This window comes from Pseudorca crassidens, chromosome 8, assembly GCF_039906515.1.
Source record: "Pseudorca crassidens isolate mPseCra1 chromosome 8, mPseCra1.hap1, whole genome shotgun sequence".
Classification (NCBI taxonomy): Eukaryota; Metazoa; Chordata; class Mammalia; order Artiodactyla; family Delphinidae; genus Pseudorca; species Pseudorca crassidens.
Window position 1 is genome coordinate 61,288,401 of NC_090303.1, and position 22,608 is coordinate 61,311,008.

The 22,608-nt window shown below is 39.9% G+C and overlaps 1 protein-coding gene and 1 long non-coding RNA gene across 3 annotated transcripts in view; one reads left to right on the forward strand and one right to left on the reverse strand.

Moving 5' to 3' along the window:
* Positions 1-3,616: 3,616 nt before the first annotated feature.
* LOC137229151 (uncharacterized) lies at positions 3,617-6,019 on the reverse strand. Its single transcript, XR_010945567.1, has 2 exons — positions 5,931-6,019; positions 3,617-5,799 (listed from the first exon to the last, which is right to left on the reverse strand). It is a non-coding gene; the product is annotated as an uncharacterized lncRNA (long non-coding RNA).
* The window catches only part of ZNRF2 (zinc and ring finger 2), a 102,935-nt gene continuing 84,860 nt past the window's right edge, over positions 4,534-22,608 (forward strand). Inside the window, exon 1 of one of the 2 annotated variants that reach the window (XR_010945566.1) lies at positions 4,534-5,668. Coding sequence is in view for 1 of the 2 variants with exons in the window: in XM_067746626.1 (XP_067602727.1) it covers positions 5,215-5,668 (454 nt within the window). In the remaining variant the exon portion in view is untranslated. The remainder of the gene's footprint in view (positions 5,669-22,608) is intronic. The other variant, XM_067746626.1, reaches the window with a different exon arrangement.

Here is a 22,608-nt window from a genome sequence, read left to right on the forward strand (position 1 = left end):
ATATAATACCCCTCCCCCCCAAAAGAAGGCAAAACCATGGCCATCTTTTAAATACTATAATGAGAGGAAAGTGGGATGGCAGAGACTTTAGCAGACAGTGTAGGGCTGGTGCTGACTGCATGACAGCATGGTTGGGACGCTATGGGCCTAACTGAGCAGATTAAGGGGTGTGACAGGTCTTCTGCCCGGTGCAGATCTGCTGTCCTACATGTCAAAGGCCTGATCCATCACAGCTTTAAAAGAGTGGGCAACAGAGGAAAGATAAACACAAAAAAGAGTAAATGCCAAAGGGAAGAGACTCACTCCAATTGCAATTCAACTAGATAACAGTGAAATGACTGGGCAGGTATTTTTATTGAGGATCCCACAACTAGCTTATCTGTTCCAGTGTGGGTTTCTGGTCACCAAATTTGTCAACATGAAGTGCTTTAACCATACAAACTAATTGTGAACCCCAAAAGTCTGTGGTCAAATATCATCATTTAACCCCGTCAGGAGGAAGAAAAACAAAGCATAAAAAAGCTTCAAATACTAGAAATTTTAAAGAGCTGGGGCTCTGGTCTCTGAGACATTAAAACAACAGTTCTGATTATGTACAGGAGAGTGTCATTTAGACCAGTACTTCTCCAAAGACGGTCAGACGTCTTGTGGCAGCAGCATCACTGGGCTGCTCGTTAGAATGCACGTTCTCAAGGTCCAACCCTGACCTAAGGAAGGAGGATCATTGAGGGTAGGGCCCAGCAGTCTGTTTTAACAAGGTCTCCAGTTGATTCTTTCATGCACTAAAGTTTGCAAAGCACTGATTTAGACCATCGTCTGTCAAACTGCAGATTACAACCCATTAGTGGCTTATGAAGTCAGTTCAGCAGGCAGTAACCAGCATTTTACAAAAGTGAAATGGAATAGACTAGAAACTGGAGTGCATCCCACGTAGCATGGGTTTGACCTCATAAAACTTTGTTCAGTTCTATACATGTATACTGATTTGGATGAAGCAGCACTTTTAATTTTTGAAGAACTGGTAGAGGGTAGAATAAAGAAGCTACAAATTTTAAATGAAGTCAGAACTGTTTGGCTGACAAGAAAACACAGTGACAGTTTAATGTGGATTCCTGTTTGGAGAGAGACAGAGGAGAGAGGAAAGAGGGCCAAGGAGAGAACATAGCAGGCCAGTTTCATAACTCCAGAATCCTCGAGGTGAAAGAAACAAAAAGTCCCACCCAGAGAGGAAACAGAAGGGGCATCTGCCACAGGGGAAATGTCAAGGAAGATTAGGTCATTTGCAACCTTCAGGAAACAATCACTGAAGCTGGAATATTCATTCACTCCTTTATTCATTCATTCATTCATTCACAGATCACTTATTGTACCATCATAGGTCCCAGGCACTGTGTTAGATGCTGGGGGTACAGATGTGAGGCCTATCATGGACAGTGTTGTTTAATGACAGCCAGAAGATCAATAATAATAATACAATCGTGCTGTGAAGATCAGTGCTGTGAAGGGATTATGAACACAGCACTGAGTGGGAATACTGAAGTTAGCCTGTGACGATGGCGTTAAGAGTGGGGTGACAGGGGAGATCCATATGGAGAGGGAATTTAATCAAGATGATGACCACTTTTTAAAAAATCTTTTTGAATTAGTGTTTTTATTTTCTTTGGATAACCACATTTTAACATGATGTTCTGGTTTGAAACTAATCAGTTGTGCTAGATGGTGTCTCTAGATACACAGTTTAAAGCAGAAGGATTTTAGCTGATCCACACAGACACAAAAAATTTTTCTTTATGACATTTTGATGGCTTAATAACAGGAACTGACACTTGAATTTTTTCATGTAACTTTGTTTATTGTAAAATGTTTTACTAAGATTTCATATTTAGCTTAGATACTCGATAGCCAGACAATTGTTCGTGTGTGTGGCAAAGACACGCTTGCTATGTGCTTGCCAAAATTTTTTTCTTTCTCTTCCTGGACACACACACAAAACCACATTTTCTGACCCCTTTGCAGGTAGGTTTGCCTATGTGACCGATTTCTGCCAACATGGATAGTGGGCAGAGGGATGCAAACCCTTCCAGGCTTGGCCAAGACTTCTTCCAATATCTGCCCCTTTTCTTTGGGCAGCCAGGTGCACAGGATCTAGTGACGGACTCTGTGAGGGACCCAGGGGCCTGCTTAGCACTAGATAAGAGCCTGGGTCCCTGAGTCACCGCTTGGAGAAGAGATACCCAGGATTGCCACTTAAGTGGGGAACCGTTCGGAGGGAGATGAGAGGGTGTACCAAGTGAACTTGTAACGTGCTTTCATTCCATCAAGACCCTGAGGCTGAGGGGCTTGTTTCCACTGCGTGGCTTAGCCTGCCTTGACTAAGATGCTGTCCCCGGCACTGAGGAACACAAAGCACATATCTATGAGCTGAATGAATTTTTATCCAACTCCAATTTTTATCCTCTGTATCCAATGTTCAGCCTGTAAATGGCCTTCTCACTACTCATTTATTCAACAACTACTTACCTAGAGGTTACTGCGTGCCAAGCACTGCAACGGTGAGCCAAAAAACCACTTTCCATGCCCTCATGGAACTTATAGTCTTGTGAGGAACGGACATCAATAATCAAACAAATGTAAAATTCCAACTGTTGTGAGTGGTGTGAATGCTGGAAACCTGGCACTATAAGGGGATTTTTTTCCTAGGTAGGAATAAATGAATAAATGTTGAGTGCTTTTCAGGTGTAATTAATGTCTGGGTAAAAATCACTTAAAAATATAGGTTTGGATGTGATGAAGCAAAGTATAACTAAATCTGGATACGAGTAAGAGTCACAGAGTTAAAGATTTCCATTGAATAGTTTTAACTAATAAATGGGGTTTATTCCATATTATAGTTATCTAAACTTTTAAAATGCATAATGTATAAACGATGTATAAAATTTTATACATGATAGAGTATATAATGATGAGTATGAAACTCTTTATCAGTTGTTACCTCCTCAGAGACTTGCAAAAGTCTTTTACTCCTTTTTAAAAATCATAGTTTATTACTTTTCTCTATTAACAGTAAGTTCTTGCCATATTGGTGACAAATTCCTGCTGAACCACAGTTCTGCACCCAAGGCCTCATTCAATAAAAGTTAAATCGGATCAAATCACTAGATGCCTTCTTAAATGAGAGCTTGTCATTCTGGTAACACTTTGGCATTTCAAACTTTTCTTTGCTTACCAAGTAAACGTTGGTTTCAGTAAGCTCATACCCAAGATGAAAGAATGTTAGATTTGAATTGAGTAGCTTTGTGTGTGTGTATACATATATACACACACACACACAATACATCAATATCTATACATATATCCTTCACTTCTGTTTAAAAACTTGATTCTCATACCTCAAAGAGTGATAAAAATCATTACAAAGCTTGATAAAAATGATAACATAAATGACTCATTACAAATATGGAAAAACGACAAAGTATTTACGTCTGCACTTTGTACAAAAAACACCCGTTGCAATTATTTTCATATAGAGGACACTTTTAGGCATTTTAAAAATGGGAGGGTCAGAGCAGGCTGTCCACTGGGTATCCAGACCATGCTTTGCTACCAAGACACCACATTACAGTTATGAATGGAGTGAGAATTTTATTAATTGCCATTTTAGAGAAATTACAGGATTTTAAAACAGCAGGTACCCTCGAGATTTGATACCAAGATCCCAGGTAAGGAAACTAAAGTTCAAAAAGGTAAAATAATTTGCTTATTACACGTAACTTAGTTTTGGTCCCAGACCTAGACCCCAGGTCTCCTGAATCGGGTGCTTTCTCTGTGCCACAGTTTTTGCCCTACAACTGAAGATCAGGCTGGATTATCCTTAGTTCTATCAACTCTGTGCTTTTTTCACACTCAGAGTGTTTAAATGGGATAGATCTAATTCAGATCAAGTTGGCTTATGCCTCCTCTGTTCTTTCTTTTGTTTTCAGTCTTTTATCATCAGCATTGGTGAGCTTCTGTTTTATTTAAACGACACACTCGGAGTAACACCAAGGAGGAAGTTGACACCCACCCAAACTAAATGACTCGGGACACAGGACCGAGCCATTCCCAGCCCCAGCTGGAAAAAGCTGAAGTAGACCCACGGTCAGGTCCGGCGTCCGAGGGCCACGTGCGGCAGGAGGGGCCGCCTTCTGGTTGGCGCTCCGAGGGGCTCAGTCCCTCCAATCGGCGTAGGCCCTGCGCTGGAGAGGAGGCGCGCGCCCTGCATGAGAGGGCGGGGCCAGCGACCTGTCCATCACCGATTCCGCGGGTGGCAGCACCTACCACACCAAGGCACCTAGGCGAGACAAGGCCGAAGCGGGAAGGCCGCGGCTGGGGGAGGCGGGGCCAGGCTGGCGGGAGCCAATCCGCTGGGCGGCGCCAGGGGGCGGGGTCACCGCGCGCGACCCAAACACTCCGGCCCTGGCGCATCCCGGAGCAGCGCAGCTTCTCCGCCTTCCGGTGAGAGGGCCGCTGAACCTCCTCCCCTCCTGGGCACCCCTACCTTCGTGTCCTACCTCCCCCCCCCCCACCCCCGCCCCTCCTTCACCGGGGGAGCGCGGTGACTGTTGTCGGGAAGCACGCGCCGCTCCTCCCTCCCCTCCGGCGTCCTCCCCTCACGCGCCACCCGGTTTTCCTCCTTCTCCGTTAATAACAGCTGGGTGGCTGGGGGAGGAGGGAAGGTGGCCTTGGCTGAGTCTGGGCGGGCGCCTCCCACTCACCCGCGAGCCGCCGTGGGAGCAGGAGGATGGCGGCGGTAGCGGCGGCCGCCCGGGAGGAGGCGGTGCCGAGGCTCTCGGCGCAGAGCGCGGCGGCGGCAGAGAGCGGCAGCGGCCCGTCGCGGCGCACTAGAACCGAAAGCAGCGGCAGCCGCGCAGCCACCTGAGCCGCCCCTCCCGCTGGAGCCAGCGAGCGGCGCCCACGGGAGCCGGGACCTCCTTCCTCTCCGTCTCTCCTCGTCTCCCGCGCCCCCTGTCAGGCAGCAGGTCTCGCCCGCCAACCCCGAGAAGAGCGCGCCGGGCGCAGACCGCCCCTCGGGGCGCCGGGCTGCGGCCCTGGACGTGCGGGCTTCTGTCTGCGCCGGCCTCGGCGCCTCGACCCTGCCCTCTCGCTCACGCGCTCGCTCCCCCCCTCCCGGCGCTCCGGGCGCTGCGCGCGGGCCCGGCCCGGGACAGGGCGGACATGGGCGCCAAGCAGAGCGGCCCGGCCGCTGCTAACGGCCGCACCCGCGCGTACTCGGGCTCGGATTTACCTTCCAGCAGCAGCAGCAGCGGAGGGGCCAACGGGACCGCGGGCGGCGGGGCGCGAGCCGCGGCCGCCGGGAGGTTTCCGGCTCAGGTGCCCGGCGCGCACCAGCCCAGCGCCTCCGGTGGCGCCGCGGCGGCCTCGGCGGCCCCACGCAGCCGCTCCCTAGGCGGGGCCGTGGGGACCGTGGCGGCGGGGGCCCGCGCGGCGCAGTCCACCTTCAGCATCCCCAACAGCAGCAGCGGCCCGTACGGCTCCCAGGACTCGGTTCACAGCAGCCCCGAGGACGGCGGCGGCGGCGGCAGGGACCGGCCGGCGGGCGGGGGTCCCGGCGGCCCACGCCTGGTGATCGGCTCCTTACCAGCTCACCTCTCGCCGCACATGTTTGGAGGTATGGCCCCTTCCCTCCTTGGCTCCCGCGGGCGGCACGTGGGCCGCGGCTGCGCTTATTTTTACCCTTCTCCTTTTCTCCTTCAGCTTGGGCGCCGGGGGTTCGCCGCTCTGCCGGGCCGGGTCACCCCTCTTGAGGGGGGGAGAGGGGGGAGAGAGAGAGAGAGAGAGAGAGAGAGAGATCGCCTCTTAACCCCTGCAGCGCCGCTGCCGCGCGACCCTTGTGTTTGTTTGTTTGTTTTTAACACAAAGTGCACCCTCACCTCTTCGCGGCTCCTTAGTCCAGAAGGACCTTGTTTGCCCCCCGGAGGTGAAGGGAGCAAATAGTGTTTTTAAAACAAACCGACGCAACAGCCCTGGTGCTTGTGGGTTTTAGTAGCAGGAAGTCAGGAGAAGACCCGTTGCTAAATGTAGTTCTATCTGGTGACTCGAGTGGTGAGCAGTTTTTAAAGGCCAAAAGTCAGAGTCTGAAATGAACAGATGAGTATTTGAAGAAGAAGGGAGTTATCGTCTTTGGAGTGACTGTTAATATATAAAACTGTAATTCTTATATCTGTGTAAATAATCCCACCTGTTGCGTACACTTTAATTGGATGAATGTGTTAATGAAATGTATATTTTTAAACCCCAGTAAACTGCTACTTTAGATAGTGGTTAATATGAATCCTGCTTAATTTGGACAGAGCATTAAAAAATTGAAAACAGTTTCTTAAGGAGATTAATTATCATAACTCTGCCTGCAAGATGCAGTAAAAGCCCTAGGTGCTTTTGAAAAGCCATGTTCACTAGAGTTCAGGGAAAGACACTGAAAAATGGAAATTTTAGTAGTTAGACGATATGTGTTTATGTAGAAACAGAGGGGTAAGGGTGCCCCTGATCTGAGGAAAACAAATTCTACCTCTTCAGTTATGTTTTATGCTTATGAACTTTTTGTCAAAACGGTTAATGATAAATGAATTAAGACACCCTCGCTTCCCAGTTCATGAAAAGAAGTAGAAGTTAACTCTGGCTAGAGATGCAGACTATAGAAGATAAACGTTTCCATATCATTGCGTTATGCATCATATTATCTGCATTCACAGTTGAGCACAGATGAATAGTGAAAACACCATCATTTCCATTTCTGTACCCCTTTTACTCATGTGCTTATAAATGTGAGAAATTTGAGTAGGTGGTTGGTAAAGTGGAATATTCAATAATGTAATTTAACTGCTCTGTTCTGTACTATCAGCATTCCCCTTTGCATAAATTAAAAATGGGAATGACATGTCTAGTTTTTTCCATCTTCTTAATACTGGTTTGTATATTCAAAATGTAGAACAACTCTCTAGTCACCTTACTTTAATTAATTGTTATTAAAGTGATTTCTGCTGTGTAACTAAAAATATTGACTTTTCCTAAGATTAGCCCTTAAAAAAAAATTTTGTTTTTGAGAAAAAGAATTAGTGCTGACCATACTGTGATTTGTGATTCATAATTAACACAGCTGAAGGTACTGTAGTCACCACATCGAAGAATAACAAAAGACAGTTTCTTGAGAATGGAAGATTAGTGCAAGAATAAAGGCTAATAAGCTGGTTTTTAAAAAATGATTATCTTTTTAAGATTAAAATTTGCATTTAGCAGTTATGTATATTTAGAAGCTTGCTAAAGAAGGGGGAATAGGAAAGGGTTTGTTAAATTAGTAGTTTTTGTTTCTTTGGTATACTGATGGAGTGTCTTAATTCAGTTTTTTTTATAGCGCTGATAATTTCTTTTAACAAAGAGTATATTTGTATGGGTTTATTTTCTTAAATATGTTTCATTCAGAGCAGGGGCAAATAGTTGACACCTGTGCTATTAATTCATAGTAAGAGCAAATGAAGAAGACCTAGTTGCTGAAAGTTGGAGAAGTAAAGCGTTTATCTTTTTTCTTATCTAAATTCCTAGATTTGTGCACTTAGTCCTTTTAGTATTTTGGGGGTTAGGATGACTGGGGCCTGGTGGAAGCACAGTGACACTGAGAACTGTGGCAGCCTTTCTTAACCAAGTCTCTAGAGAATGGAGCCCTAATGTCTTAAGGCATCTATTGTATGCAATTAATTAATTTTTTTCTCCTGTGCATTTAGAATGTTTCTAGTTATATATCTTTCTTAGGAAATTTAAGAAAACAGTCATTCACATAATCTTGTGTTTGGTAATTCAGATGAGGAACCCCAGTTGAGAAAGTTTGGAAGAGGATCACAAATTACTTTTTCTTATTAAATGATGGGAACCGATCAAAGTGCGTACCTTAAATCCTAGTTAAGACCGGAAGATGGAATACACTTAGGTGAAAAAGCACCTTTCCAGCAGCATTTGCTTTAATGAGATTTTTACCTGTATTTCAGTGGATGGGCTCATTAGGGAAACTTAATAGAAGCATGTTTGTCATCATTCTGAGATTTAGGGAACCAGGTGATGAATCTTATTATTTTAAAACCTAGGCTTTATTATACTCCGTGTTGAGTTAATTTTTTAGTTATCTATTATAGAGTTAATGTGTTTATTCAGTTACAAGTTGTACAGATGTTTGGGCATTATAAAGTAACTCCATCTGAAAATTGAGAAAAGGAATATTTCTAAATTAGTGGGAAGTTATTTCTGTAAGTTTATAAAACTTATTTTAATTGAGGTTTGTATTGTTACTGTCTCCTAATAGGGAAATATGGTGCTAATAAGATTCAAAATTATCTTTCTTTAGAGGGTGTCATGTAATTTATAGAAAAGGAAAACCTAAACAATACCACTTTCTAAAAAAAATTTAGAAGTCTGACAAGTTGAATTGTTACTAGTTCCGTCATAATGAATTACCAAATTAAATGAGGTTTTCTGTGTTGGTTTATGTTTTTCTCTCTTTGGGACGTGTATTTTGGCTATATTCGCTCTTATTTAGTTCCCTCTAGAGAACCAGAAGAGAGGTGCTTAATTCACATATTTCAGTTTACAGAGATTTCCTAGAACTTCTTAGGACTGAATTATTGTATATCAGAATATGATTATAAAACATGTAGGAGTTTTTAGGTCAAGTAGGTTTTTCTTCTTTTTGTTATTCTTTTCAGAGTGCTGAGTTTAATACTATTACAGTGAACAAAAGCCTTTTCTTTATCACGTTTGTTCTAAAACAGGTCTTTAAGGGAATAGTCTAATATTTAAAAGACTTGGTGGTATCTTAGGATTTCTTTGGCTCTATTGTGTGTCTACATTTTTTCCACTATCAAGTTGCTAAATGTTCATAAAATCAATTATATGCGTGGTAAAATAGTGTTTAATGATCCAGCAAGGATGGCAGAGGTAAATTGGACTATAAAATTGTACCAGTCAATGGAGTTCATTTCTAGAGAAACCATGTGGGCTTCTCTTACATCCATGAGTTTGGAAGTAAAAAGGTGAAATGAATTAATCTAGACAATTTACTGATGGTACTGGGTTGCTTTTGGCCTCCTCCTAATTGATTGGCTTGAGTTTCTTTGGGCGTGTTGTGCCTATGAGTATTTCAGTCGTCTGATTGTAATTCAGGTGCCTCCTGTTACTTAGGAAACATGCTTCCTTTTATTGAAGGAGTTTAGGTTATCACTTAAAACAATATGTTAAATAAAATTTGTACTTTTGGCAGACTTATTTCTCTTAATCTTCAAGATGGATGTGGGTTTTCAGGTGTTAGATTATCTCCATTAATTAACTGTATTGAATTGTACTCAGTTACTACTTCTTACTAGTATCTAGTGCTAAAATGTTTGAACTGGGGATATTGTGATTAATCTACTTTCTATTCCTGAATGTTCTTTTATTCAATTGAAGGCTTTTATGGGGTGGTAGAAGAGAAATGTCTGCTTCTTCTTAAGAAAAATGACTCTTCTAACCACTATCCCGTCACCCTCCCCCCCCACACACACAAAAGCAGCCCACAGGAACTCTGATGGTTAATGTTTCTCACTTGTAATCTCACAGAATCTTTAAACACTCTAGGGAGATACCTTGTGTTGTATGCTTTGTTATGCTAAGGTGTGGACTCTGCCATGGAAGTCTTTGCTTTGGGAGTATTTTGAGTTTTCTTGACTGCAAGGTGGAAGGTGTGCCAGAGGGAGGAGTGGTTTGTGTTGCACTGGGCATTATCTGATATGAGAGCTGCCTGACCTAAGTACTTTTGATGCCTTGCTGTCCACGTAGCCAGAAAGAGCTCTGTTGTTTTACTCACAGGTAGTGTCTACAGCAAGTCCTCCGTCTGCCTCCAATTTGATTGCTTTGCCTGGTAACAAGTAAGTAGGTTCTTATTTATTTTCTGGTTGCCAATACCACTAATTAGATACCAGTTTTTTTCAGTTTATTATTTATCTTGTTTTTGTAAGAATTGCCTTAATGTTATACTTACTGTATATACTGGGTATATGTACAACCGGGTATTTTAGCAAATGAGTTAAAAAAGAAGTATAGGAACTGCTTTTTGTAGCACAGTACCTCCTAAATGTTTTAATTTTGCATGTATGTACTTGACTGGTGTTATTAATGAATTAAATTTATTCTACGTTTATTTAAGTGTTTAGAAATTGGGGCAAACATGCCCTTTGTATGAAAAAAAGTGTTCAGAAATACCTTAGGTTTGATAGTATTCAGTTGCGGATAGTTTTCTATGCTGCTTATTAAATTACTACAAATTTAGCTGCCTAAAGCAACACATCTTTATGATCTCACAGTTTCCATGGGTTAGGAGTCTGGGTGCAGCTTAGTTTGGGTCCTCGGCAAGACTGCAATCAAGGTATTGGCCAGGACTGGGTTGTTTATCTAGAGTCTGGGCTGGGGAAGGGTCTGCTTTCAAGCTCCCTCCCTCAGGTTGCTGGCAGAGTTCATTTCATCATGGTTGTTAAGCTCTTGCCAACTTGCTTCTTCAAAGCCAGCAAAGGAGAGACTAGCAAGATGGGCTGGTGCTACACTCTTATGTAAATATGTACATGTAATCACACACAGCCCATTGCCTTTGCTGCATTCCATTGGTTATAAACAAGTCACAGGTCCTGCTCATACTCAAGGGGGAGGGAATGACAGAAAGGTGTAAATATCAGGAGGCAGGGATCACGTGTGGCCACACTGATTATAGGCTTAGGTTGACCAGCTAAACATACAATTGTTCTAACCATATTTTTGAACTCATTATTTATTTACTTTGAAGAAGTTGTAATATTGTAGGTGCTAAGGGTTGTTTAAGTAAACATGAATCGAGCCCCTCCTAGGGGCTGGGCATTGTAGTTGTCAGGGGTACAAACATGGGGCTTCTGGCTGTTCTTGCTCAGCTCTCAGTTGAATTTGAGATGATTATACACTTGTAACAGGTGCTATAATAAGTAGGACTGTTAACAAAATACTTTGTTGAGGTATCAATACTAGAGCAGTCTAAGAATACCTCACAGAGGAAGATAACATTTGAACTGTGTTTTGAAGGATTTAGAAGTTTTCTGCAGGGAGGACAGTACAGACTAAAGAAGAATCCACAAAAGCCTTGGCTTTGATACAGAATCTTGAAAAGTTGTGTGTCTGGATTGTAGGGTGCAAAGAGGAATGATAGATGAGAACATGAAGCTAGAAGAATAGCCTTGAACCAGTTGTTGAAGGATTTTACAGTGCTACAAGTTTGTTTTACTTAACTGAGTTTTAAAGCAGGGTGGTATCATGATCAGGCCAGGGGCACCATTACAATCATAGTTTATATGATGGCAGCCTTCAAAGCTGTATACAATTGCCCTGATGATGATTAAATTGCTTGTTAGGAGTGGGAGAGTGGTAGCAGGAAGCTAAGCTAGGACTCTATTAGAATATAATTGGTGGAAGATGCCTAAATTGAAATCATGGCATAGGTGAGGAAGAGGATTTGAGATTTCTAATATACAACTGATAGAATTGAGAACGGGGGTGTGTAGTGTTGTCATTAACCAATATTAAGAATAAAGAAAAGAACAAGTTTTAGGAAATGATAATGAGTCCTTTTAGGCTTGTTAAATTTTGAGGATTTCCATCTAGAAGCGTCTTTTAAACAATTGGAACTGTAAGTCTCTAATTTAGGACATTACAAAAAATTGAGAAATGGTCAGTTTGCAGATCATAAGTGAAGCTGAACAGTGGGTAGGATACTGAGGGATGGATGTAAATTGAGGAGCAAGCATGGAACACCGGGGAGCAAGAATTTTAAGATACAGGCAGAGTAGGAGGCCAGCGATTACAATTAAAGCACAAGGAAAAGAAGTGGTTTAAAATGTTTTTTATTAAAATAATGTGTTCATTAGACAAAACTAAAATGTGGAAAATACAGAAAGGCACATATAAGCAATTGCAAATCATTTGTAATATTACCATGAGAAATAACCAGAATAAATTGCTGATGTCTTTTTTCCATATATATGTCTTAGATAGAAAATTTGAAAGTCATTCTTGTATATTCTTTTGATTTTAAACCTTACTGATGTTCTAATAAAAGATTTTAAAACTACAGATTTCCCTCCAAGAATTGGCTTTAGCTGAATGCCACAAATTTTGAAGTGTTTTGTTAACATTCAGTTAAAAATATTTTCTAATTTCCCTTGTGATTTCTTCTTTGATCCATGGGTTACATATTCCTTGATAAAATGCTCTTTCTACTTCATCAGTTTCTTCTATCATTTTTTTTTACAGCATTATTTTTAATGACTGCCTGCTACTCCAGAATTCATTCAATAAATATTTAATGAAGACCTACTTTGCCTTGCACTGTCCTGAGGATTTAGAAGTGAAGAAAGCTCCGTGCTTTCATGAGCCTTATATTCTGCTTGGGGGAGACAGTAAACAAACAAGTAAGATATATAGTGTGTCAGAGGGCGTAGAATGTGATGGAGAAAATGGAGTGGAAAGGTAGATGGAGATTGTGGGGTGGAGATTTGTCCCTATTTTAAATAGGGTTTTAGGGATAACCTCTCTGATAAGGTGACATTCAAGCAGAGACTTAGGGAGTAAGCCATGAAGGATCTCTAGGGGAGAAGCAAACCCAGGCAGAAGAACAGTAACTAGAAAGGTACAAAGGTGTGATTGTAATGAATGTTCCTGATGTGTTCTGGGGACAGCTATGAAACCAGTGTAGTTGGAGTGCAGAGGGTGGTAGAAGATGAGAGGAGTGGGGTGGGGCAGTCTCATGAAATGCCTCATAACCATTGACCTGGTTTTTAGAGTTTTGTTTTAGAGATGGGGAAGCATTAGAGAGTTTTTTTGAGAAGATTGACGTAACCTGACTTAGGCTCTTAAAGGATTGCTCTGGCCGCTGTGTGGGAGTAGACCCTAGAGACCAAGAGTCGAGCAAAGATGCAAAAACTCTTGGCAAGAGCTAACAATGGCTTGGACAGGGTGGCGGCACTGGCATTGGTGAAGAGTTGCCAGACTCTAGATATCCGATTCTTTGAAGATGGAACCAACTGGATTAGATGCAGAGGAGTGAAGGATTAGCCAACCCTTGAACAACGTGTGGGTTAAGGGTACAGGTGCTCTGGGCAGTCCATTTTCATTTGTACCCCCCTCTGAAATCGCCATTCCTCCACATCCACAGTTAGGTGTGGGGGGTCAACCAACTGCAGATGGTGTACTGCAGTATTTACTATATTGAGGGAAGTCCATGGATAATTTGACTCCCACAGTTCAAACTTGTGTTGTTCAGTGGTCAACTGCAGTTAGTTTGCAGTTTGGTGGTACTATTAAACGTACTATTGCTGTCAAAATCCTGGCATGCAAATTGTTATATTTCTCCAGTTCTTAGAAATTTATCAGAGACAAGGAATAGTTAGAACCAAAGATATGCATTTGTTCAAGACATTTGATCTTTATTGCTGAAATTGCCCTTTAGAAGGGGCAGCTTCTTCAAGCAAGGTATAATTTTTAGGACTATCCATATCATTTTTTTTTTCTTCCCATGAAAACTCAAATGAGGTTTTTGGTACTTAACAAGTGCATATTGGTAGGTGCATTTCGAGTAATAGCTGTCAGAACCATTATTTTATTCAGTGTGTGCGTGTGCTCCCTCTCTCTCTCTCTCTTTTTTATTTTTACAATAAAGAAATTTAGTATATCAAAAAAAAGAGTAAGTACATTGCATCATTTGAATTTAGTAAATTTTGACCATTAGGAATTTAATAAATTCCTAATTTTTGCTTGAATTGTGAGTAGTCCGTGATAGTTCATTAATTTATCCTATTTGTATACATGTGAGCTGAGAAAAAGAACAAAGAAACCATATATATATCTGTGTGTGTGGTGTGTGTGTGTGTGTGTGTGTATATATATATATATATATATATATATAGTGGGTTGTTACATGTAATTTGTTTGAAAGAGCCAGGTCTTGGTTTGAACAATAAATGTTACTATTTTTATTATTGATTTTTATTTCATTAGTTGTTTTATCTTTTAGTTTCTTTCTCATTTTGTAGTTAATTTTATTTTCTCTTAGCTTCTTAGTTCATTTATTTTTCTTTTTTTTAAATAATAAAAGCATTTAAGGCTATGATTACTCTTCAGTACATACAGTTACTTCCCACAGCTTTAGACATTTAGTATTTTCATTGTCATTAAGTATACTTTTTTCATTTTAAGTCAGCTCTGTTGAGGAGTAATTATATTAACTACATTTAGATTTTTTTCTTTAACCTGGGAGTTATTTTAAAGTGTAGCTGTGGTAAATTTTTAGGTGGTAAATTTACTGTTGTTGTTCTTGCTACCCTTTTGTTATTTCTGGTGTCAACTAGGAAGGCAGCTGTGCACACCACTATATCACCAATGCTGCACAGCTCTAGTATTAACTAGGAATATTACATTGTAGTCAGAGACTCTGAAGACTTTTTCAACTGCACATGATAGATATACAATGCAAAATAGCATTAAATGGAAAAACAGTATATTGTCTCAAATTATTAGAAAGGATCCTAAAATAGCCCACAGAATCAAAGGAACAAGTTCGGGAACCAGGGTCCGTGGAGCTGAAATTGAGCAATTCTGTGTGTGTGCGTGCACATCCACACCCTGGTTTCCTTTTACTTGTTACCTAGTTTTATCCTCTTGTATTGATTATTAGGCCTTCTTTAAGCTGATGGCCTGAAGGCTCACCCTTACTTCCATCCACATGTTATCTGAGTGGCCTGAAGGGTATATTTCCCTCCAGCTCCAGCAGAAGGACTCTGATTTGAGTTCTGTGCCTATCCATAAATCAGTCACCGAAGTGTAGGAGATGGAATGCTCTCTCTGTATGTGCAGGCGGTATTCTGTTATTATGGGGAAGAGTTTGGGTTTTCAAGTCAGGCTGCCTGGATTAAGTCCATCCATACTGTGTGACCTTAAGCAAGTTATTTAATCCCTCCTTACCTTAGTTTTTTCATCTCTAAAATCAGGATAAAAATCTTGTTTTGTGGTATTGTGAGGCTTAAAGTAATCTGTATAAGGTATATCATTATTTTAAACTAACATTTGAACCTCCATCAAAAATGAAGACATTCAAGACTCACATCCCTCTTCTCATTCTCACCCTCTTCAGGAAGACCATGTCCTTTACTCTTCTCAACTTCTCAGATTTTGTAAAAAAAATCCAAAATTTTAGTTTAATTTTTCTATATGTCTCTGTTTCCACGAATCTCCCCTGAATGTCTGAATTAAGTTTTACAGTGCATTTACTGTGTTAGTCAGATGGTAAAAACTTCGTAAATATTCAGTGTTCTAAAGATACATTTTGTATTTGATAACAAGGCTAATGATCACCAAAATTATTGTTTATTTACATCATATATAAAAACTTATTTCTCCAGAGAGAAGTGTTATGTTTTTATTTGTGTAAAGTAGGTATGTGTAAACTGAATTTTTGAGCCAAAGAAAATAGGTATAATGTGGACTATACAAATGGGGACAATCATAAAGTTGTCTTAGAAATAAAATTATGCTGTGCTTAATAATAGCTCTTTTTTTCATAACCATTTGACTGTGCTACAAAACATTCTTAATCAGGCTGAATATGTTTTGTGGGTGGTTGGAGATGGTTGGGGGAGATGGTTGGTGAGAAGTTAAGGCAGGTCAGTCCTTTTGTTAAGTGTATGCTACTTCTCCAGGGAAGTATCTGAGAAACTTAGCATTTTTATGTTGTATGATTTACTGCATCTCAGGCAACCTGGTTGACATGGCATTTGATAAAGGAATATACTGCTTTGCTGGTCTTTTGACATGCTCTGGTCTGAGATCTCTAAGGTCTTGATTTGGAATTTTTCAGATTTCCCGTCTATTATAACATGTCTTCAAAAAGTACATCTGGTCACCTTGAAATCTCAGTTCCTTAGTAACTCCCATGTTTCACTCTTTCCACCATCTTGCCACTTAAAGAGTTCTTCGGAGGGATGTCATTAGTTTCCTTAAGAAAAAATGTAAATGAAGAATATTTAATATTATAGACCACTTTTAGTGTCTTTTTAAACATAGAACTAATACTATTACGTATTAATTTATGGATTTGGAAAGTGATTTCACAAGCACTAACTCATTTGCGTCTCATAAGAAGTGTGTAGGGTAGATAATTTCCTTAGTTATTTGCAGATGTGAATCAAGTTAGATAACTACCTGCATTTGTTGTATTTTAAATGTTACTTATTCTGTATCTTAGTAATTAACTTCTACTAATTCAGCATCCTGTTCACAGTTGGCTGCTTTTCTTTTCCTGTACAATTTAAAAAAAATTTTTGTTTAGTTTTGCATGTAGTCGCCAAACCCTCCCTCAGTTGTATATTTACATTTGTTCATAAGCTATGTATTCTGTGAATTTCATGTTCTTGTTAAATCTCTTCTGGGGCCTTCTGACCAACCGCATTCTGAATTAGTTATTGGGGGAGGTCTCTGTTCATTATCATTCTGGGAGTTTCATTTTTCTCTCAGGTTAAATCTCCTAGTTCCTTGGTCTCATGTCTTTTCTTTCTTCATGTATTACACTGTTTTTAGTAGAACACACTCTTCTGTGTCTTACTGAGAAAGAATGTGTGTAAAGTAAAAGACATTAAGACTTCAGTGTCTGAAAGAAAATATTTTATTTCTGCCCTCACTCTTGATTGACAGTTTGACTTGATATAGAATTCTAGGTTGGAAATTATTTTTCCTCAGAATTTTAATGTTTTAAATTTGCTCTGTTGTTTTCTGGCTTCTGGTGTTGCTGTTGAGCACACCCATGTCATTCTGGTTTTTGATCCTTTGTGTGAAACATCTCCCCCTACCCCCCACCCCAAGCATTTCGGATCTTCTTTAGCCCTAGGGTTATAAAATTTCATTATTGTATACCTTAAGATATGTCTGTGTTCATCCATTGCACTGCATACTGGCAGGCCCTTTCAATCTGCTAACTCTTTCATTTTGGGTAGTTTTTAGAAAATTATTTCTGTGATTATGTCTTCTTCCAATTTCCTTTCTCATTATTTCAGTGTTGGACACTTAGAGTGATCTTTTTTTTAAAAAAAATAAATTTATTTGTGGCTGTGTTGGGTCTTCGTTGCGGTGCACGGACTTCTCATCGCGGTGGCTTCTCTTGTTGCAGAGCATGGGCTCTAGGCACGTGGGCTCAGTAGTTGTGCCTCACAGGCTCTAGAGCGCAGGCTCAGTAGTTGTGGCGTGCAGGCTCAGTAGTTGTGGTGCACAGGCTTAGTTGCTCAGTGGCATGTGGGATCTTCCCGGACCAGGGATCAAACCCGTGTCCCCTGAATTGGCAGGCGGATTCTCAACCACTGTGCCACCAGGGAAGCCCTAGAGTGATCTTTTGCTTTATCTTTTCTCTCTCTCTTTTTTAAAAAAAATATCTCTTTCAATCTCTTTTTGGGGGGATTTTTTTCCCCAACTTTATTTCTAACCTTTTAGTGAATTTTTGTTTCTGTAATCTTTTTTACTTTCCAAAAGCTTTCTTTTTATAATGAATTTTTTCATACATTCCATTTTTGTTTTGTGGGTACAGTATCTTTTTCTAAGAATATTAAAATGTGTTTTTGTGTACGTGTGTATGCATATGCTTTTTTTTTTCCTTCTTGATCAGTTTCTTCCCAGTTGCATTTTCCCTTTGTTTAGCTTCAGTCATTCATTAGGTTCTTTCTTCGAATGTTTGATCGTCTTTGGCTGGTTACTCATTCTTTAAGGCACTGAAAAGCTGATTGGAAGCTCTCTCTGCAGGTAAGGTCATCTATCTGAGCCATTTTCTGAGGAATAGTAAATTACTGTCTTTTCTCTTGGCTGGTCATATTTTCCAGAATGGCTTTTCTCTTTTCTTAGCTGGAGGACATTTTTTTTTGTGTGTGTGGTACGCGGGCCTCTCACTGCTGTGGCCTCTCGCGTCGCGGAGCACAGGCTCCGGACGCGCAGGCTCAGCGGCCATGGCCCACGGGCCCAGCCCGCTCCGCGGCATGCGGGACCCTCCCGGACCGGGGCACGAACCCACGTCCCCTGCATCGGCAGGCGGACTCTCAACCGCTGCGCCACCAGGGAAGCCCGACATTCTTTTTTATACCAGTGTTCTAGGAGCAGATTGAGAAGAAAGTTGGGAGACTTAATGCTCAATATGGTACTTTCATTTCATCTTCATATTCAGTATCAGTAGGTACCTCTGCCTTTAGCTATTCCTGTTGTCCCCAAGTCCAGAAACTTCCCTCTTCAAACCTGTAGTGCTAGGGTTGAGAAGGAACAGTTGCCTAGTTGTTTGAAGTCAGGGAGGACAACTGGGGGGCTCTCACTGCTTCTTACATGGACTTGCAGTGAATCTTACTCTTTTTTGTCCTCTTCTGCCTGCCTGCAAATTCTCGTGCTTGGTGTAGATCAGGTTGCTACTCTGCTTTCCTGGTTCTGTGGTGAAAGTTACCACTCATTTATTTTCTTTCTATAGTCTAATGGATGGCATTGCTTTTTTTTTTTTTTTTAATTTATTTACTCCATCCTTTTACAGGCTTATTCCCTTAAAAAATACATTTATAATGATTTTAGTTAGGATGTGTGGACTGAACAGAGGCTGGTAAACATGTTCAGGCAGTCATCCTTTTTTAAAAACAATATTTATTTATTTATTTGGCTGCGCTGTGTCTTAATTGCAGCACATGGCATCTTTTTAGTTGCGGCATGTGGGTTCTTTAATTGCCGCATGCAAACTCTTAGTGTGGCATGCTAACTCTTAGTTGCAGCATGCGGGATCTAATTCCCTGACCAGGGATCGAACCCGGGCCCCCTGCGTTGGGAGTGCAGAGTCTTAGCCATTAACTGCAAGTTCTCTTTTTTAATTGCAGAAGAAATATGAATCCATTTCTATGAAATTTAGACAGTTCAGATGAAATGTAAGTCCCTTTCAGTCCTCCTCTGGTGATCTCATTCTCCCCCCAAATGTCACTGTTATCATTTTTTGTATGTATACTTCCTAACGTTTTTGACAGATTCACTTACAAGTACAGAGAAAACCAGTTTTGTATATGATTTTGCAAGGGAGGCTGTTATTGTTAAGAATAACAATATGTGGTCATACTATATTCTTGTAAACCCTGCTTTTTTCTCTTTAATGTGTTTAAGAGGTTTTTATGTGGGAGGACATGGAAATGTAACTTTTTTTTTTAACTGCTACCTACTTACTGTTCCGTAATATGCACGAACCGTAGCTTATTTAACCATTCTTCTATTGGTAAGCATTTAGGATGTTTATACTTTTCCAGTGTTGGGATAAACATCTTTATGAATATGTACATATGTACAGATTTTTCTCAGGTGGATACTACAATGACACCAACCAGCTGGAGTTAGTGTCAGACTCAACAGGTTTAAGGGCACTGACCTGAGAAGACTGCCCTCACTTCAGATGTCAGGCACTCTTTGGGGGTCCCTAGGCCACCTGCATTTCTCCTCTGCAGAGACTGACCTGGCTCAAAGCCCCCATCCCTTTTCTCTAGTGGTTGGTCTTTCTGATGATTAACTCCATTCTGAATAATCTCATTAGCATAAAGTCAGGTGCCATCCAAGGGGCTAATGAATAATGAAAACACTCTTATCACTGGGAAAATTCCAAGGGTTTTAGAAGCTCTGTGTTAGGAACCCAGGAACCAAGACCGGACAGGTTCTTTATTATACAACAGATTCCCAGAAGTAGAATTTTCTGGTTGAAAATTATTAATAGATATTGAAACCCCCCTCAAAGGCATTAGTAATATATTCTGCACCAGTGTATGACAGTACTAAATTTTCTATAGCTCTGCTGGTGTTAGATGTTATTATTTTTTCTTCCATTTCACTTGAAAAATTTTGATTTGCATTTCCTGATTGCTGGTGAAAATGAGCATTTTTCCATGTGTTTATTACTAGCCATGTATATTTTTTGACTTGCCTACTCAGTGACTGCCCATTTTTCTGTTGGGTTGTTCATCTATTTTATATTGATTTGTAGTTTACTATATATTCTACAGATTAGTCTTTGGCTGTTTATATGTTTTAAATATTTCCTCCCAGGCTGTTGACTTCTAAGATTAAATTTTTATGAATTAGATTTATTGTGTCAATTCTAATGGTGCAGGGTTATGAATTTAAATTATTAAAATGGTACTTAAAAGTCTACTGCTTCCTATAAATGAAGAAAGGGTCTTTATTAATGGCAAGATTTTTTGGTGATTTTTAAATATCTTAGATATATTGGGTCTAATTTAATAGAGGTTTAAATTATATGGGCCCTTGGCTGTCTCTTTCCCATTTTTTGGAACACTTGAACTCCTTTAAAGAGTAATTAAGAGTAAGAAGAAGAGGAGAATATTGTGGCAGTATGATGGGAGAAGTCCGAAAGTAATCACTAATTCTTAAAAATTCTGTGGATGGTATTTATCCACATCATCCCTCTTCTGTTTTATTAAAGATGATTTAGAAATGTCCATAACTCCAAGTGACATAATTCTATAAATATTAATTTCTCTATTATAATTTATTATATGTATAGCATCTTTATAAATTGCTATGTGGTATGTTCTTTATGGAATATAGAAGTATGTAGTAGAAGACTTAGTTCTTCCTATTTAAAACTTTACCACTGAAAAGATATTTTAGAAGTTTAAATGCTGATTTTTTTTGGCACAAAACTTTGAAAAACACATATTATAAATAGCCCCAATAAATATTAATCAAGCTTTGTTTCTAGAACTCTTAGTTGTGTATGTATTGAATATATTTTAATATGATAGCATGAATGTTATCATGTTCATATTGATTTTGTATAATTTTGCTATCATATCTGTAGATATTTTATAGTTTATAAAAGCATATTTACGTACTCTATATCTTTGAGTAACACTTTGCAAGAGTCAGAGAACATAATTTCCTCGTTTATAAATGAGAAGACTGAAGCTCTGAGATGTTAAGAAATTTGGCTTTTAAGTGGTATAATGACTTAAAAGTTATTAGTTAGTTCATAATGACTCTGAATCAGTTCAGTGCTTTTTTTCATTTCACCATGTGTGTTATTTTCCTATGGATGCTGTAACAAGTTACCGTAAGCATGGTGACTTAATATTTATTTATTTGGCTGCGTTGGGTCTTAGTTGCAGCCTGTGGGATCTTTAGTTGCTGTATGTGGGATTTAGCTCCCTGACCGGGATTGAACCCAGGCCCCTTGCATTGGGAGAGTGGAGTCTTAGTCACTGGACCACCAGGGACTGCATGGTGACTTAAAACCACACATTTATTATCTTATAGTTATGGAGGTCAGAGGTACACAATAGGTCTCACGGGGCTCAAAGCAAAGTGTTAGCAGGTTGATTCTGGAGGTTCTAAGGGAGAACCTGTTACTTGCCTTTTCTGGCTTCTAGAGACCACCTTCATTTTTTGGCTTATGACCCCTTCCTCCACCTTCAAAGTGAGCAACATTGGGCCAAGTCTTTCTCATACTGCCAGCTCCCTGGTTTTGACTCTTCTGCATCACTCTTCCACATTTTAAGGACCCTTGTGATTAAGTTAGGCCTAGCTAGATAATCTAGAATAATCTCCCTATTTTAAGAACATAATTAGCAACCTTTATTCCATCTGCAACCTTAATTCTACTTTGCCATGTAACCTAGCACGGTTCCAGAGATAAGGCTGTAGACATCTTTGGAGGGCCATTATTCTGCCTGCCACACTATGATAAGTCTTGAATATCCTTATTGTTTAAGGAAAATGCAGTATTTTTAGTTATATAATATGTTACCAATAGGAGAGAAAGAACAATGATTGAGTTAGAACTGTAAAGAAAGTACTTTGAGATAGCTATTGTACCTAAAAGAAAGTTATAAAGAATTCTTTATCTAAAAGATGGTTAAATGAGTATTTTTGAAATCTTCTGTGAAACAATAAAAATGAGTGAGCTGGTAAAATTTTAAAAACCTACGAACAAAAGAAAAAAATGCAGTGATCATCTGTTGTAGTCTATTGAACAATTTTTATTCATATTAAATTAAATATTGAAATTGTCTAGTTACAGAGATTCTTTGCTTACAGTCAGTAGGTCCCAGAGTATTCCATGGATAAACTTCAGATGGCCCATAAAGCTTTTGAAATTACATACAAAATTTTGTGGTTTATGTTCATTTTTCAGTAGGAATAATCCATAGATTTCATCAGATTCTCAAAGGGGTCTGTCATCCTAAATTGATTTAAGAACCATTGGTCTGTGAATTTTTTTCATCTCTGATTAAATTCTTGACTTTTTTTGTAAAGCTCTCTGATGTTTTTATATAGTTCTATTATTATAATACTTGAAATTTTATGTGTAAAACAAATTATTGAGCTTCTGTTATATACTCGGTGCTGATAGTAGTAATTGTAACATGGACCCTGTTTTCGTCAAGCTGGGTAATTGTCATGTTCTTTTCTGTCTTTTTTCTCCTTTTTTTTTCCCTGAGCCTTCTCTAATTTTATTAT